Source organism: Sinocyclocheilus grahami, unplaced genomic scaffold (assembly GCF_001515645.1).
Source record: "Sinocyclocheilus grahami isolate Dianchi unplaced genomic scaffold, SAMN03320097.WGS_v1.1 scaffold234.1, whole genome shotgun sequence".
In the NCBI taxonomy this organism is placed as follows: Eukaryota; Metazoa; Chordata; class Actinopteri; order Cypriniformes; family Cyprinidae; genus Sinocyclocheilus; species Sinocyclocheilus grahami.
Genome location: NW_015505413.1, coordinates 1192379 through 1210553, shown reverse-complemented (window position 1 = coordinate 1210553; position 18175 = coordinate 1192379). Strand labels below are relative to the sequence as shown.

Below are 18175 nucleotides of genomic sequence, written 5' to 3'. Positions count from 1 at the left end.
GAAACTACTTTGTTTGGTCTTCCAAAAGAGGACACGACTAGAAATCAGTGGTTAAGTTGTATTTACAACACTGTTCCAGAACAGTTCAATCCAAATATTCATTTGTGTGCAGCACATTTTACCAGAGGACTGTTTCCTGATCCTGTTCTGACTCACAGTCTGTAAGTACGTTTTCATTTAATGGATTTGCCACTGATGATTCAAACGCGAGTTTTGAGCAGTGTAGAGCAGCGCTTGTTGTTTGTCATTTCTCCGATCACAAATGCAGACATGGTTTTATGTTTACGCGGCACGATGCAATGCATAAAAAGACAGTATAAGTCATTATAATCCGTAATCATGTCCCCACTGGATGCAACAAATGCCTCGTTTATAATGGGTTTTAATGTTTTTGCCTCGTCGCTCCGGCCGGACACGGCATCACAGTATGGTGAGGGGCGTAACATTTCCGTCACACGCTTGAGGTATTCGGCCAATCACAACGCACTGGATAGCTGGCCAATCAGAGCACACCTTGCTTTTCAGACCGATGAGCTTTGTAAAAATCGAAGCGTTTCAGAAAGGCAGGGCATAGAGGAGAAACAATAATGTACAGTATGTGGAAAATAATGTGTTTTTTTAACCTAAAACGCATTGCATCACACCAAATACACAAAATAATGTTCTTTTTAGCAACATCATATGACCCCTTTAAAAAAAAGTCTGAAAGATTTGTAGCATATTTAAGTGTTAATAAATTGCGTTGGGCCACATAAATATTTTTATTTTATTTATGTGCTGTTATTATATTTATTAATGTTTTCATTTTAATTTCAGTTAAAGTTTTAATAATTTTGGTAAATGTTTTTGTAATGGTTTAATATTTATATTTAGCTTTATTTTTAGTTTGATAATTTTAGTACTTAAAAGTATTTCAATTTCTGATTTTCAGTTAACTATTTTTTATATTTTGCATGTTTTTTCTCTTTTCATTTTTGTTTTTTAATATTTTTGTTTAGGTCTATTTGAGTTTTAGTTTTAGTAATTTTTAGTAACCTAACTTATTTCAGTTAGTTGTCAGTGGAACATTTCTAATTTTCATTGAATCATTTTAAGTTGAGTTTTTTCACCTAATATATGTATTTGGCATGTTTGACATGTCATTTTTTGTTTGTTTATTTTTATTGACATTTTTTTTAGTAATTTTTAGTAACTTAACTTGTTTCAGTTAGTTATCAGTGCAACATTTCTACTTTTCATTTAACTATTTTAAGTTCGTTTTTTCATCTAATACATATATTTGAAATTTTTCAACTTTATTTCAATTAATGAAACTAATTTTTGAATAGTTTTTTTTTTAGTTAACAATAACAGCATTGCATTGAATAGCCTTATATCAATAGCAGTGTGCAGCAGCAAGAATCTGAACTCTGCTTCTCTCTTATGCATTTACTTTCCAAACAGATGATATTATAAAACCCCTTAAATCTATTTTTATTGCCTAATCCTCTAAAGTGATTATAATTTCCAATTTTCTGGAAAGTAATCTGTTTGACATTCCAAGCGGGGTCATGTATTCCCTCGCAGTCCCCCGGCTGAGATCATCCAGCACATTTTGTTTTCTGCAGTTATGGAAAATGTGCACATAACAGATATTGTGAAATGTAACTGAGCTTGCAGGGAGCTGATGAAGCTCGGTTGTGCGTTTAGTGTCGCCTCACAATTCCATGGATTTGGAAACGTTTCCACATTGCAAACTACCTCTAATTAAAGGGGTCCTATTATGCTTTTTCACTTTTGGGCATAAATGTTGTATGTTTGGGCATAAAAAAGATCTTCAAACTTACAATTCCACTCCAAAGGGAGATATTTCGTTTTTTTAAAATCCTTTTTCAAGAACTACAACGAACGGCTCGTTTGGGCTACAGCGTTTGTTTTCCGAGTTTTGTGATATCACAAAGCTGTCCATTAGAATATCATTAAAATAATTCCCGCCTACAGAAATTGGAAAGGTTGGGGGGCGGGGAGGGCGAGGTTGTGGTTAGAACGCTTGGTTGAGTGAGTGCATCAGACGAGACGACGAAGAAGAAGAAGTGCTGCTGTAGCCTCAAGTTTTCGCAAGTTATTACACATGCACCTGAATAATTATGTATGTAAATATGTATGTTACAATTATGAAAACATTTTTATTAATAAATTGCTGACAGTACAATACTGGACAATGATGTAATCTGCAGAATTTACACTTCAATTATGAGACTTGTTTCTTTTTAAAGGGGTCATATGATGCGATTTCAAGTTTTCCTTTCTCTTTGGAGTGTTACAAGCTGATTGTGCATAGATAAGATCCCTGAAGTTGCAAAGACTAAAGTCTCAAAACCAAAGAGATATTCTTTATCAAAGTTAAGACTCTGCCACGCCCCCCTAAAACGGCTCGTTCTAACACGCCCCCACATATCTACCTTACTATGTGGAAATATTTGCATAATGCCGCCCAAATGTGCACGCAAAGAAAGAAGGCGTGGTTTCAGTAACCGCAGTGTTGAAGCAGCATGTCAGGGAGATGCTGTGTGTTTCAGTGCGAAAGCAAAAGCACTTTATTTGGCCTTCCGAAAGTAGATGCATTTAGGAATCTTTAAGATCACTTACAACAGAACAGCAATGCATTTTATAGAGATGAAGCTCGCGATTATGGTAAGTGGCGTTACATTTCCGACGAGTGCTTGCGGTGTTCGGCCAATCACAATGCACTGGGTCAGCTGACCAATCAGAGCAGACTGCACTTGTCGGAAGGAGGGACTTTGTAGAAAACGAAGCGTTTGAGAGAGGCGGGGCATAGAGGACCTACAATAATGAACAGTATTTGAAAAATAATGTGTTTTTTGAACATTAAAGCATGTCAACATATTCTGTTACACCAAATACACAAAATAATGATCTTTAAAAAAGCATCATATGACCCCTTTAAAGAAACATTACATTGTTTCCCATACATTGAGTGCGGGTGTTTTTTTATATCACTGTATTTCTGAAGGAAACTGACTGTCATCAGAAAATTGGATGTCATTTTCATTTAATCTTGCATGTAATGTCTGATAAAGCAGTGTTTTTTTGAGCGGAACGCTGCTTTGTGTACAGCGTTACCGGGGAAACCTTGATCTCTACCACTCCAACAGCGCCTCCTGCTGGCAGAGAATGAGTTTGCATATATATGCCGCCTGGGAAACACTGGATTATGGTATAAATAAATTCAACTGTATAACAGTTTCACTGCAATACATGTTATAATATTAGAATTAAATAACAATGAAAATAATACATATGCACTTATCTGTACATAAATGCAGTAAGTGGTTGTTGACATCCTATCTAAAACGTGATTTAACAATCATTGTGTAAACAATGAGTGACGTATACGCACTAGAGATCACTTCCGGCACTTGCGTAAACTACGCCAGAGCGCGTACACACCTCACGCACCGGATGCCGTGCACGCGCTCAAAGACAGTTGGACATAGTGGTGTATTAGAGGTAAAAAATGATATAAATACTGTTCGGTTTCTGGCACAAACCGATCGTTTCGTGTCTTAGGACATCAGTGTGTCATCACGAGCCGCAGGGTTTAATTTGGATTTGTCTGTGCATGTTTTTTTTTTACTCTCATAGATTTTGTTACCATTGCCATGCATTATACGACTGATAGACTGCAACAGCTGGACTTAAAAATCATCATATGTGTTCATCATATGTAAGTCACCTACATCTTGGATGCCCTGGGGGTAAGCAGATAAACATCAAATTTTAATTTTTTGGTGAACTATCCCTTTAACTAAACTGCGTTGGCAAGGGGCGTGGCAGTACTGAAACACCGTCTAAGCTGTTTGCCAATCAGAACTCACTGGGACAGCTAACCAATCACATCACATTTAGTTTTTCGGAAGGCGGGCGTTCATCAAAGCCGGAACTAATTGAGCCGTTTGTGCCAGACTGGAGAGAAAGGTATTGTAATAATGTAAATTGTGTAAAAAATAATGCGTTTTTCGAACCACCAAGCATGAGAGCATGTTCTAGTACACCCCCAAAACAAAATCAAGACTTTGTAAAAGAGCATAATAGGACCCCTTTAATCTACCATGTTAAAGCTTGTATCTTCAGAGTCACTTCTGTGTGTTTTTACTGTAAGGACAGTGGGATAAAATCTTCTACTGATGACAAACAGTTGACCCTGATAATTGAGCAGTCAGATTACACTGATTACAATGAGAATCACATGACTGCAGTGCTTCAAACTGTGGGTAATTTCCTTTTTTGATCATATCAAGAGGAATAATTAAATCTATTTCAGTTTTGATTAGTCATTTGATTGATGAAAGGGAAATTCACCCAAAATGCATGTTATCCGTTTATTGTAAACCATTCATGCATGTGTTTAAATGTTAAATTTTTGGACCTCATCATTTTTAATCAAAATGTCATAACTTGATCTTTTGGTGAAACAAGTTTTTAGTTAAATTGTGTGTGTGTGTGTGTGTGTGTGTTTTTGTCTAAATATTTGTCTAAAAAATTTTCTAAATATGTCTATAGGCTATAATTTTTTATTCATTGAGTTTGTTATTTTAGTACGAAAGTGAGAAATGTTACCTTTTTAAATAAATTTTTATGTTATTTTATTTTATTTTACTTTTCAGTTAACAAATTTTTTTTTATGGTTTTAGTTTTAGTTAACTATAACCACCCTGCTGGTAACGCATGCTGGACCATGCATTTCTATGTGACAGAAAAATATCTGTTGCAACTTCTGTTAACTCATTAAACTCCACATGTATCTCATCCCATGCTATGCTACCTTAAATTGCATATCTTGTTAAAGAGACATCGCTTGTTATTTTCAAATTGATTTATTATTATTTTAGAATTCCCATTCACTCTTTTGCTTCATCAAATCCGCTTAGCAACCACCTAAAACACCCTAGCAACCACATTACAATGCCCTGGCCATTACCCAGCATACCCTAGCATGGTAGCAGTGACCACTCGCAGTTTCAGCAAGTGCTTAGATGTTTTTTTGAGGTTAATCTGAGTTACTAAACCTGAGTTATTGTGAAAGCAGGAGTTTTATGGTTAAAGTTTACTCAACCGGTGCTGATATTACACACACAAAAGCCTCATTCAGGGGCCCCGGCATCCCTGCAAAGCCTCGTAAAGAACGGACAGATCAAACTTTAGCTGGCTGGAGCCGAGAGCTCTTTGCAGCACTGTCCTTTCAACAATAATCATCATCTCATCAGGAGCCGTTTTAGTTGTGTACTATATACTGTTGTTTAAGGTCCTTTGAAGATTAGAAAAGTTCTTGATGTTATATTATAGCTTTTTCAGATCAGCCTGTTGGTTCTGTGATCTTTTAAAGAAACTAAAAGTGAAGCACTTTTGAACTCTTCAAAGCACCAGAACGTAGATAGTTTTCTGAAGAACCAAACTACACTGTAAATAATTAGTTTTCGAAGATGTAAAAAAAAACATGAAGAATGTTTTACAATAAAATACTAGGCCTAAATATTTCTACTTCAAAATTTCACATTTAATTTAATATATTACTTGCTGTTTCTTTGTAATTATTTGTCAAATGTAGCAGTTTCTGAGTGAAAATAGCTTCAGTTTAAATACTTTTTTTCCCTGGTGTGCATTACTTATATCGCAGTTTTGGTTGGTTGCTACGGTGTTCTGGGTGATTACTGTTGCATTGCCAGATGGTTGCTATGCTGTTTTTGGTGGTTGCTAGGTTATTGTTAGCAGGGGCGCAGATGGGATTTTTTAACTGGGGGGGGACCAAGCTGTCAGCAGTAGATTCACGATTTTGATTTCACGATTCGATTCGATTCACAATTTTTTTTTTTTTTTTTTTTTACAAAATGAGATTTAAGACAAATTATAAATTAAATGTGTCCTTTTATTATTGCTTGGACAAAATACTGTACGTTTCTTAGTGAAATTGAAATATAACACTATAATAATATACTAATATAGCACTTGCATATTGTTGCTCTTTTGTTGGTTTTAATTGCTTCTATTGTCCTCATTTATAAGTCGCTTTGGATAAAAGTGTCTGCTAAATGACAAAATTTAAATTAGTGTAAATGTAAATAACAAAACTAAATTGAAATTTTAAAACAAGCCTCAAATCAAATAAATAACACAAATAAAATAAATCTCTTCATATAAACAAACTAAGGCTTTGTCTGTGCTCTTAACATTTAAAATTAGAGGCAACCACTGCATTTTAATCTCGATCCAAACAAAGATGCTGCATACATGCAACATGAGCAGTTTTTAATCTAAATTAGATTGTATAATTTCGAAATTTGAAGCGCTTAAAGTGGCGCTTAAAGCATTTCCTTGGTTTCCGCTTTAAACAAAGCAGCGCTGCACTTATGAACTTTAATATGCATCATACAGAGGCAAGATGAAAAGAAAAAATACCATCGAAAGACAGTAAGTTCCCTTCAGACATACATTCATATAAACTCCTACCCCTAAATGAATCGCGATTTGTTTAGCATCTCAACCGATTTGAATCCTCACATATTTAAATCGATTTTCAACCAGCTCGTGGTTAATCGTTACATCCCTAGCCAGTCCAATTTTTTCAGTCCAGAAAAATCACCAGCTCTGTCATAGACGATAGATTATGACCACTGTGGTTACCGCTACAGGCACAATTGAGGCAGCTACCAGCTCCTCATAGGACCCTGGGGTCAGGAGTGTAGCACATACACACGCAGAGAATGTAAACGTCGGTGGCAGCACCATCGTCATATGTGTGTATTCTATAGTCTTTGGTTTACTGACAACAGAACAGCATGTAGTGAGAACGTGGGTACAAAGTAATGGTGACCGGTAGATTATTATTGTGCGTCAACCTGCGTCTGCCCCGACCCGATCCTGAAGCAGTGACGGCAATAATTAAAGGTGCACTAAGCGATTTTTGCCAAACGATGTTGATATTTGAAAGCACCAAAACAAACCTACAAACCTCGCCCCTATTTTTGAAATCTCCGCCCCACGCGTACGTACGCAACCATGGCAACGACGATCACGGAAACAAGTAAAGATGACACACAAGCATATTCAAACAAAAGCCAACACGGATAAGTTGTGTGAAACAACGCAAAGTCAATGTTACTCACCTATCAAAAAGAAACAGCACAACCTTGGCGTCCGATTCGAGCCCTTCCCGCTCCTTGAGTTTCTCTTCACTGCTGGAAAGCTGCTCGGATATTTACGCGGGTCCTACCTCTTGCCTGATCGTAACCCTTCTTTTTAATGTTTTGTTTCTCTGATATTTTCCTCTTTTTTTTTATCTGTCATCTCTCTCTATCTGTAGTCGATCTGCTAATATCTGTCCTGTGCACTCAAATTGAGCGCTCTCTTCTCTCTATCAGTACAAGACACACACCCTTACTGCTGATTGGCTACAAGTGTGTTTTGAGACTCGGTCAGACACTGCGGTCAAAAGCGTTTTTAAAAAATTGCTTGGTGCATGTTTAAGGAGCGGTGGGTCGGCCGCCCACTACTTAGGCTAATGTACATAACGAAAACCCTGATTAATCCTCTGTTTACCGATGTCTCCTTTCGTAGAGACAGTGAGGGAGATGGATCGGGTCACTATGAATCTGGGGGGGTCATGTCCCCCCCGTCCCTAGTGCCATCTGTGTGCCTGATTGTTAGGCAATTATGTAAAGAAATAGATAGAAATATTTAAATACATATTTTATCTATATTTAATATAGTTCAAATTAATTGGTATATATTAATTAGTAAATAGTCACTCGAATGGCATATACTGTATATCAAGCATATGTCATTGCTTTACAAAAAAGTACTGTGGTAATACCATGGTACAGGGATATGAAATGGTACAATGGTGTTTTTATGAATTCAATTTCTTCCCGTGGTATGCATTTCTTGTAAAGTTTAGTAAAGTCTTGTGTTTTTTCCAATTTAGTTCCTGAATCAGGGTCCACAGTTGGCCTTAACAAGAACTTCATGTGGTGTGGCAAATGTGAAGTATTAAGCTTCCGAAATATGAATCTGAGGAACAAAATCATGGCATTTCTTCATGTTTTTTTGTGATAGGTGCGTTTTTACAGACCAGGGATGCTTGTTATTCAAATGCAGTGATAAAGTAGCTATGTTTCCATCCAAAGTTCTGAATTTAACTTGTGTGTGAAATTGGAACATCGCATAAATCATTTGCGAATAAAGCACCGTTTCCATCCAGCAAAACGAAGAGAGCAAAATCCAAACTTCCTGATAAACTGGTGTGAAATATATCTAAGAAAAAGGTAATTTGCAGCAGTAGGAGAAGCCACGGTGGGTCTTTCTTCTAATAAATTACTTGCGCCTCGGGTAAAAAAACACAATAAACGCGGTCATGTTATCTTATAACGGAGTTGCCTGCTGTTTGGGAATGCAGTCGTGTAAGACATTTCTGGGAGGTAATCATACCGAACCACTTTGACAACAGACTTTGGCTCAGGCATTTCAGAATGACCAAAACAACATTTGGTTAGTCCAGTTATGCCATCCCATTGCTTAAAGTCACATGACTTTTTTGATGCGCATTGAGGAATTTATTCAGTAAATGTGTTTCCATCATAGTTTATGCATATGTTTTCTTATCAGATAAAAAAATGTATCCCCCTCAACTGAGTGCATAAGTATTACATTTTTTTAATTTATGCACGTCTTGGCGTTTCCGTCCAGCTTTTTTTTATGTGATATCCCAAAATGCACATTAAAAATAGATGGATGGAAGCATTGATTAAATACATTTGTTATAGGACAAACAAAGAATAGGTGAGTCATTCACTATCCACCACTGCTCTATATCTACAGTAGTTAAAGATCTGTAAATGCATGTCCAGAGGGCCATTAGCAACGTTTAAAATGGCTTTTATCAGGCTCTGAATCTGATGGCTCATTTAAATTCACTGTTTAAAGAACAATTCAGTTTGAAGATCAGATCAGATATGCCCATTTCTGAGTGGAATAAGTGCATTTTTCACCTTTCGCGTATGTTGGACACAAAAAGGCTCTCTAAGATTGTGGTAAATCCACATTCCACTTCACTTCTCCTTTTAAAGTGCCATTTTCTTACTGAAATTGTTTCAAACAATGTTATCACAGAACTCCTCTGATTTTCCATGTTGAACTCGGACTCGCTGTGTCCTGTCGGGCTCACAATGACTGCATTACGTAATACACACAAACACTTTCTTTCTCTCTCTGGATGCTGTGATGCGTGTTTCCATTAAGAGGGAACTAGTTAGAGCTGGATATGACCGTTTCCCATCTGAGGACTGGCCAGTAATTACTGCTCAAGTTTTCAGAAAGTGCACATAAATGCTGAGTTCTGTGAAGCCACCACAGCCACTGCGAATGTGCTTAATCATTCAGAGCATATTACTACAGATGCAAGACTCAAAACTGAAATGTAAAATATATAAAAGATGCATCACTCCCTCCTAATAACTCCGTTAACTAGCCAACATTTCAGATTCCAAACGGGTCCCTACCTATTCAAAAACTGCCTTTACAACTACAAAACATTTTTATTTCATTGCTAGGGGAAAAAATCATGAAATTTTGATTTGTTTTTTTATAATTTAATTTTTTTTTAAATTCTGATAAAATGTTGATTGTGGTTGTGATTTAAAATGCTTTAAGTTTGTCTACTTGTTTGTAGGGCTATATGATTTGGCCAAACATTCTGTGGATGTTTTGGTTTATTATTATTATTATTATTATTATTATTGAATAAACAGTTCTAATAATAAATGAAATATTAAACAAAATAAGAAATATTACTATTTGAATGTTTCACTAAAACAGTGTGTATTTAATATTTAAGAAAGAATGATACTAAGAATTATTATTTTATTAAAAACTTTTATTTTACAGTACAATTAAAATGACAGTACTGAAGTTTGTCTTTCTTAGTTTCTTTATTTTCAAACATTAAACCATCAAGCTTAGTTTTGCGGAAAACTAAACGGAGTCTTTAAATCTTCTTTCTTCTTGTCAACAGCTGGTTTATGTGGGGTTGTCATTATAAGTTTGGCAAGATGGTTGGTGCAAGTTTTGTTTTCAAATGCAAGTTATATTGTAGGTAACCCAAACTCAGAACAGATGCAGATTTTGCATGAAGCAGCTGCGACCCAAGCCACTCCGCAATGCTGAAAACACCGGATCATGAGCTGCTCTCGTGTTAAAGTATACAATTAAATACACTTCACATACACTTATTTAATTCAATTGCAGCAAGCTGTTTTATTTCGATTAATCGTGCAGCCCTAGCTGCTGGGATGCTGTTGGGCAGTTTATTGCTTGCTGTTTACTTGGTAATCCAGGGTACTTTAAATATTGGAGTTACCATGGTACATGCTTAAAAAACATTGCTTAAAAAGCATTGTTTGTTAGTGCTATAGTGAACACTATACCAGAGCGACCTCAGATTCTGTTGGATCCGTATGCAGGGCCTGCTAGCATGGCTGTTCTCCAAACCCGATAATTACAGGCCGTCGGAAATGTAGCATACACGTCCTGGCACCCGTACAGACTTACAATCTGTACAGCCTGCTTGCATGTTTTTTTGTAACCAAAACTCAGCTTCTTTTTGTAGCTTTTTTTTTGTAAATTTGCTACATTTAGTCAGTTTGATTTGTGAAAATAAGTGTGGAGAGACTCCTTTTATGTGGAGTCAAATGATTGGTCATTTTTCTGAAGAACTGAAAGCAAAAAATATGAATTTAACTTCGCAAACGTTCCTTTTCAGATCTGGGCTTTGGTTGATGATGTTTCTGTGCAGTTTCAGCCAAAAAATCGTTTCTTTCAAAATTCAAACCGCGTTGAAATGGTAACTTTTTTGCGATTAGTTACTGTAGTTTCAAATGTCTAAATCTTCTCTGGTTAAGAGGAAGAAAAAGTCATCTTGTCTTCTTAAGCGAGGTCTACCTCGAGTAATTAATGCAAAACATTCAGCAAATTAGGTATAATTTATGTCCAGACTGAGCCCGCAATCATTTCTGCATTGAATCTATTATTTAAATTTGCATCTTTTTCCAGACGCTGTTTCATTAGCATAGTTGAGTGCTTGAAGACGGAGGCATGGTCTGTCCCACTGACAGTCGGGGATAGACACGTTCGATACCAAGAAACATGTCAACAACCAAACAAGTAGCTTCCTGTCAGCTACATCGGGGGAAGCAATGTGTCCTTTGTGACAGCGGCTCTGAAATGCACTCGCACAAAAGGGAGATTATGGCTGGGCTTGTGTCAGAGTGGGACTGGAGTGTTGGCGTGGAGTGGCACTGAAAGACTCGTACTGTGCGACACGCTGGCGCTGAAAGTTACGCAGGCCTGCATGTGCTCGACCTTCACGATTGATGCAAAGCCTTTGGCGTTGATTATGTCACAGACTCTATTATTTTGATTTTAAGCACCATTAGATGCACCAAATGGATTTAGTAATATATATTTACAGTTAATTGGTCAAAACTCACAGCCTAGATTGTATGCTGCTGTGGATTGTTTCCAGATTAGTTTCCAAATTTGTTAGTGTGTACAGTATGTGTTTGTCTGGAAAGATGTTTTTTAAAAGTCTTGCATGCTCACCAAGGCTGCATTTATTAGTTCAAATATATAATATAATAATACATTTTAAAAAGAGCAATAATTGTAAGATTTAAATAGCTATTTTCTATTTGAATACATTTTAAAATGTTATTTATGCAAATTTTTTCACCATCATTACTCCAGTCTTCAGTGTCACATGATCCTTCAGAAATCATTCCAATATGCTGATTTGCTGCTCAAGGAACATTTCTTATCATTACAATGTTGAAAACAGTTGTGCTGCTTCATGTTTTTTGTGTAAACCATGATACATTTATTTCAGGATCCTTTAATGAATAGAAAGTAAAAAAAACATGCATTTATTTGAAGGAATGTAACGATTAACCATGAGCTGGTTGAAAATCGATTTAAATATGTGAGGATTCAAATCGGTTGAGATGCTAAACAAATCGCGATTCATTTAGGGGTAGGAGTTTATATGAATGCATGTCTGAGGGGAACTTACTGTCTTTCGATGGTATTTTTTCTTTTCATCTTGCCTCTGTATGATGCATATTAAAGTTCATAAGTGCAGCGCTGCTTTGTTTAAAGCGGAAACCAAGGAAATGCTTTAAGCGCCACCTGCTGGCAGAGAGTGCATCTGCGTCTCATTCAGCTCGTCTGCTGTTTCGGTTTCATGCAGATATTTTTGTATGTATAGTTTCACAAAACTGAAGTCAAACCATTCTGTTTTTGCTTCAAATTTCGAAATTATACAATCTAATTTAGATTAAAAACTGCTCATGTTGCATGTATGCAGCATCTTTGTTTGGATCATGATTAAAATGCAGTGGTTGCCTCTTAATTTTAAATGTTAAGAGCACAGACAAAGCTTTAGTTTGTTTATATGAAGAGATTTATTTTATTTGTGTTATTTATTTGATTTGGGGCTTGTTTTAAAATTTCAATTTAGTTTTGTTATTTACATTTACATTATATTAAAATTTTGTCATTTAGCAGACGCTTTTATCTAAAGCTACTTACAAATGAGGACAATAGAAGCAATCAAAACCAACAAAAGAGCAACAATATGCAAGTGCTATATTAGTATTGTATTATAGTGTTATATTTCAATTTCACAAAGAAACATGCAGCATTTTGTCCAAGCAATAATAAAAGGACACATTTCATTTATCATTTGTCTTAAATCTAATTTTGTTAAAAAAAATCCTTAATCAAATCGAATCGTGAAATCAAAATCGTAAATCAAATCGAATCGCGAGTTGAATGAATTGTTATATCCCTATTTATTTGAAATGATCATGTTATGATTATGATCAATTTAATTCTGATTTGAAATTCATTAAAGTTAATTTCTTTAAAAAATTCAGACTGTCCCTAAACTTTTGAACAAAAGTGTATAATGCTTAAAACTGTCAGTAATAATAATAATAGTTAGCAAGCATCATGGATTCTTCCCAAACAGGCTTCCATTTTCCAATCAAATGGGTTGGTCCTCCCAAAATGTAACGCTATTGGTTGAGCTAGATGAATGTTTTGAAAGTGTGATCTTTCATTCTTGAGGAAGTCAAAAAAACAAACAAAAACCACTGACAATACTTTTTAGTATCTGCATATTTAAGTGAGATTGAAAATGTTTTAATTTTTGTTCTGTGCAGGTGTTGATGCGCCCACTCAGTACAGCTGTGAAGCTCACAATGAGAAAGGCCTCACAGTATCCAGAGAAGCTCACATCAATATCAAAGGTAAAGCCTTTGATATTATTAGCATTAATGTTATGTTTTTTCATTTGATTTAGTTTGCATGATAGGACTAGGTGTTATGATCCCAATATTCAGCACCATTTAGCCGCACCATAGAACATTTTCCCTTCACTGTGAGCAGAACACAGTGAGACGCAGCAATTTTTACGCTCTGATTTTGGTTCAACAAGAATCCAGGATCATGGCCTAATCCATGTCCGTGGTACTTGCCTCAATACCCAATAATCAGTTGTGAATTTACAATTGCTTTATGCGTGACTGGAGAACAATAAGACAAAGGACTAGTATGGTAAGATGGATAGATTAAGATGGTGCAGTTCTTCGCTGCAGTCATTGGGTGGGGATCCTTGACGTTTTGATGATATGTAATGCTGTACGTGATGTGTACTTATCTTTCATGGATGTTGCCAGTGAGACTCCTTATCCGATGTCCATCAGATCCCAGTTTCTCTGTGAACTTTAGCCTGTGTGAAAGATGCCTTTTGTTGAGGTGATGTTGCCAATGACTTTTGTAAGGTGTTTCCACCAATGCAACACATCATCAGTTGTGTACCCCAGCCTCATTGGGTGTTTCGGCTCTTTATCACAAGACACCCTCAGCCGAGGCTGGCCCACCACAGGCTGATCAGACCCGGGTGTGTGTCACTTTGGCCCCGTTTACACTGTCAGTTAAATGTGACCCAATTTCGATTTTTTTTTGCTCATATGTGATAGATCGGATCTGTTCTATGACAGTGTAAACAGAAAAAAAACGCATGCATTCGGATATTTCGAGATCAGTTTCAGGCCTCATTCATATGTGGAAATGAATTGGATATAAATCAGATATGTGCCAAAGCGACTGTCATGTAAACAGGCAGATCAGATTTTCTGAGGCATTGCGTTCTGTTCGTCATTAAAAATTTGGTACTTCTCCGCAGTTTAATGACGTTGTAGGTGACCCGTGCTGGCAAAATGAGTGTAAATTCGCACAGGCTATTTTGAGCTACAGGCAAAAAAAAAATAAAAATTTTGAAAAATGCTCCAAGTAGTAATTAAACATCTAAAATTCTTTATTTATACATTTTCTGAAAGGATTACCTTTTCTCCGCTCGCATCTCGCACTGACTGTCATCCGAATTGAGTGCATATAATGATGCTTCTGACGGCACGCAATCCCGATAAATAGCCTACACACATATACAGAATTACAATATTTCAGTATTCAAGCAAACATAATCCGTTCTGTCTTAAGTGAGCGCTTGGGGAAAAACATCTGATGTGTAGCATTATATTAGATCCGTGCATTACAGTATAGGACGTCTGTCTCATTAATGTTAATCTAACAATAAAAGAAAAGAGGGAATCACTTGCTGCACTTCATTGAACTGCTTTTGTAGTTTTAATAATCAATTTATTTGGAATGATCACACTTAAGTTATTTTTACATTTGATTATTTGTTTTTCGTACATGAATGCTTTTGTTTAGATATAAAATGATAAAGGTAATGCATTATTTGTTTCTTTCTAGGCTATTTGTTCTACTGCTTTTTTTGGATCTGTTCTTATTTATAATAGCAAAGATAAAATAAAAAATAGCTATATTGTGATTATTAATATAGCAATTAATTATAAGAAAAGACGATGGACTTCACTCTATCGACTTTAAATGGGTGTAGCTCAGTCATTTTTTGTCTTTTTTTTTTACATTTGCTCATTGTCTCTTTGTCTCATTGACTCGTTTTGTCAGCACAGGTCACATTATTCTCAGGAGGAAGCACATGTGGAGGCGGTAAATGACAACAACGCATGCGCAATGTTTCAGATGGTATGGCAAGTGTAAACACATGAATCGAATTTGGGTCACAATTAAAAGAACATGTAAACGGAGAGCCGGATATAGGCAACAAATCAGAATTGGGCCTCAAGACCTGCAGTGTAAACGAGGCCTTTGTTACATGGTCATTTGACAGCCCACCCTGTATCCATCCGCTTCAGCCACAGCCAGTGGCTGCTTCTTTCTGCAACAGTGGCCAGTTCCCTGACTATCACCCGCTGAACCTGTCCTCTGATGCCCAAATCCTTCAGCGGCCTTATAGTGGAACTAACCACAAAGCCCCTGCAGCCCACTTCCACCGGGTATACTTTCACTGTCCAGCCCCGCTCCTCTGCCTCAGCTGCCAAGTTGGCATATCGCAGCTTCTTCCTTTCAAAGGCCTCGTTAATAGCCTCTTCCCAAGAGACTGTCAGTTTGACTATTATGACGATCCTACTGGAGTTGGACCAGAGAAGGTCTGGGCGCAGATTGGCAATTTCACAATTTAGAATGGGAAAGTGAGTCTGTGAATTAAGTCGACTCGCATTTCCCAGTCCCTGGCTATATTCAGCTGGCCTGCGTCAGGGGACAGGCACTAAGCCCGCTTTTCGGACTCATAACCCAAAGGTTGCGGGTTCGAGTCTCATACCGGCAGGAGTTGTCGGTGGGGGGAGTGAATGTACAGCAACGAACCCCCAACTGCTCCCCGGGCGCCGCAGCATAAATGGCTGCCCACTGCTCCGGGTGTGTGTGTGTGTGTGTGTTCACTGCTATGTGTGTGCACTTTGGATGGGATAAATGCAGAGCACCCATACTTGGCCACATGTCACGTCAAAAAATGTTGGTAAATGCACACGTTAAGACCGTTTCAGCCTGATACGTGCGGCGCGCACCTGCTCGTACAGCACCTGACTAACCTTGAGTTATTTTTCGCTCCTTGTGCTTAAACGTTCAAATACACATAGTTATGTGTCAAAATGCCAGTCTTTGCGAGTATCCTCGTCAACACAGTCAGTTGTGTCTTACATGAACGTTAATAGTTAAAGATAAAGCATGTGTAGTAGTAGGCTATATGAGATCCTGGCATTATATGATCTTCAACCAAAAATGAAAATACTGTCATCATTTACTCACCCTCAAGTTGTTCTAAACCTGTATGAATTTCTTTGTTCTCCTCAACAAAACAGAAGATATTTTGAAGAATGTTCATAACCAGAAAGTTTCTGGTCCCCATTGACTCCAATAGTGTTTTTTTTTGGAGGGGGGGGTTACCAGTATTGTTCCAAATATATTATTTTGCGTTCAACAGCAGAGGGAAACTCATACAGGTTTAGAACAACAACAGAATTTTCATTTTTGGGTGAACTATTCCTCTAAAGCAGCCTATAGCTGCTGTTTCCATTTTTGTCAATAATGTAAATCAAACATCAGAAAGAAAATCACTCACTGTCCTTGACTGAATCACTTTTGTAAAATAAGTAAGAATTAATGTATATTGCATTTATACAGTGAAGACTATTCAGTCTATTTGTACATATACTTTATACAATATAATATTTCTTATTCATTTTTTTCAGTTTTTCAAGTAGGTTGATTTCGTATGTATCTTTATGCTATTATAATTTGTGACTGTTTACTTGTTCAGTAAGCTTGGTTTTACTTGAGCTAGTATTTTTTTTTGTGATATTGAAATTGGTAACAAGAATTATGAAATTTCAGTGCATCAAAAAATTTTGATAACATAAAAATCCTATTTATCACATATATATATATATATTACAGTATGTATCATTATTGTGATGAGGGGCCCTGCAGTAAGTCATAGCCCCAGGGCCCAGTGAGGTCTTAATGCGGCCCTGCATATACCCACTAGGAAAGATCAAGGATTTCTGTATACCCACTTAAAAAAGCGTGAGGATACGTAACAACATCGTTTTGTAAAAGACCTTTCACACGTTCATTCATAAATTCACCGTCTGTATTGCGAAGCACTGACTTTTTGAAAATCACGCCATATTTCTGCTGACAACTATTGCTATTGTGTAACTTTTGCGCAGCATTGTGTGTGCGCAAGCTTGAAATTAACTAATGTGAATCACTAAAGGAGATCAGCAGTGTTTCGTAAAGCCTGCCCCTGAAGCTGCTGCTGCTTCGGGTGGCACTGCAAGCAGATGACACCAATGTTAACATTATAAACTACAGAAAATGAGTCAGATAAGGCTGATACTATCTTACGCGGTACAGAAAACGAGGCCGATGCTATCGTAGCGTTACCTGCTGCGTCACAGTAGCACATACGTTATCATTAACGTAACTGTAACAGCAGGGGATTGTTGGCAACAACGAGTGATTTAAATAAACAAAAAGTTAGTATTAAGTGACTTACATTGTCTGACTATAACAGTATTGCCTGATTTTGCTCTATTTCGTCAACAAAAATAGTTTCAAACAAAGTTACAGCTGAGCCGCTGCACATCTCCATTCAAACACAGCGGTGTTTCGTTTATGAATGAATCTGCGTTTTTAAGTCAATGATTCAATTACCCATTCATAAAGATAGTCACTTGCTTTGTTCCTGAATGAATCGGCCATTTGAACGAATCAATTGAATTAATTATTCAGTGATAAAATCAGTGACTTGCCACCACATAATGGCAGTTTTAGTTTCATTCTTAAAGTATCATTTCAGTTATTTAAATCATTGAATATTTCTATATTCAAAATCTTATATTAAAAAAAATTATCTTAACATGAATTTATTAATTTAATTGCACTCATGCCACCTCTGAGCCTCATTAAATATACCTACATGCTGTGTTCTTCTATGCCACCTCTGTAGTACAAATTAATTTTGTTAAAGCGGTCATCGGTTGCAAAATTCACTTTTGTTGTTGTTTGAACATGTGAAAATGTGTGTTGGAAGTGAGTATAAACATAAATCCTATAATGATAAAAATCCACCCTGTGTTTTTTTTTTAAATCCCTAGTTTAAAATCCCCTTTCT

At 36.7% G+C, this 18175-nt stretch overlaps 1 protein-coding gene across 2 annotated transcripts in view; it reads left to right on the top strand.

Annotated features, from left to right (window-relative positions):
- mertka (c-mer proto-oncogene tyrosine kinase a) overlaps positions 1-18175 on the top strand; it is a 47238-nt gene that overhangs the window by 8316 nt on the left and 20747 nt on the right. For both annotated transcript variants that reach the window (XM_016288794.1, XM_016288793.1), the window contains exon 5: positions 13272-13358. In XM_016288794.1, the coding sequence (XP_016144280.1) occupies positions 13272-13358 (87 nt within the window). The remainder of the gene's footprint in view (positions 1-13271; positions 13359-18175) is intronic.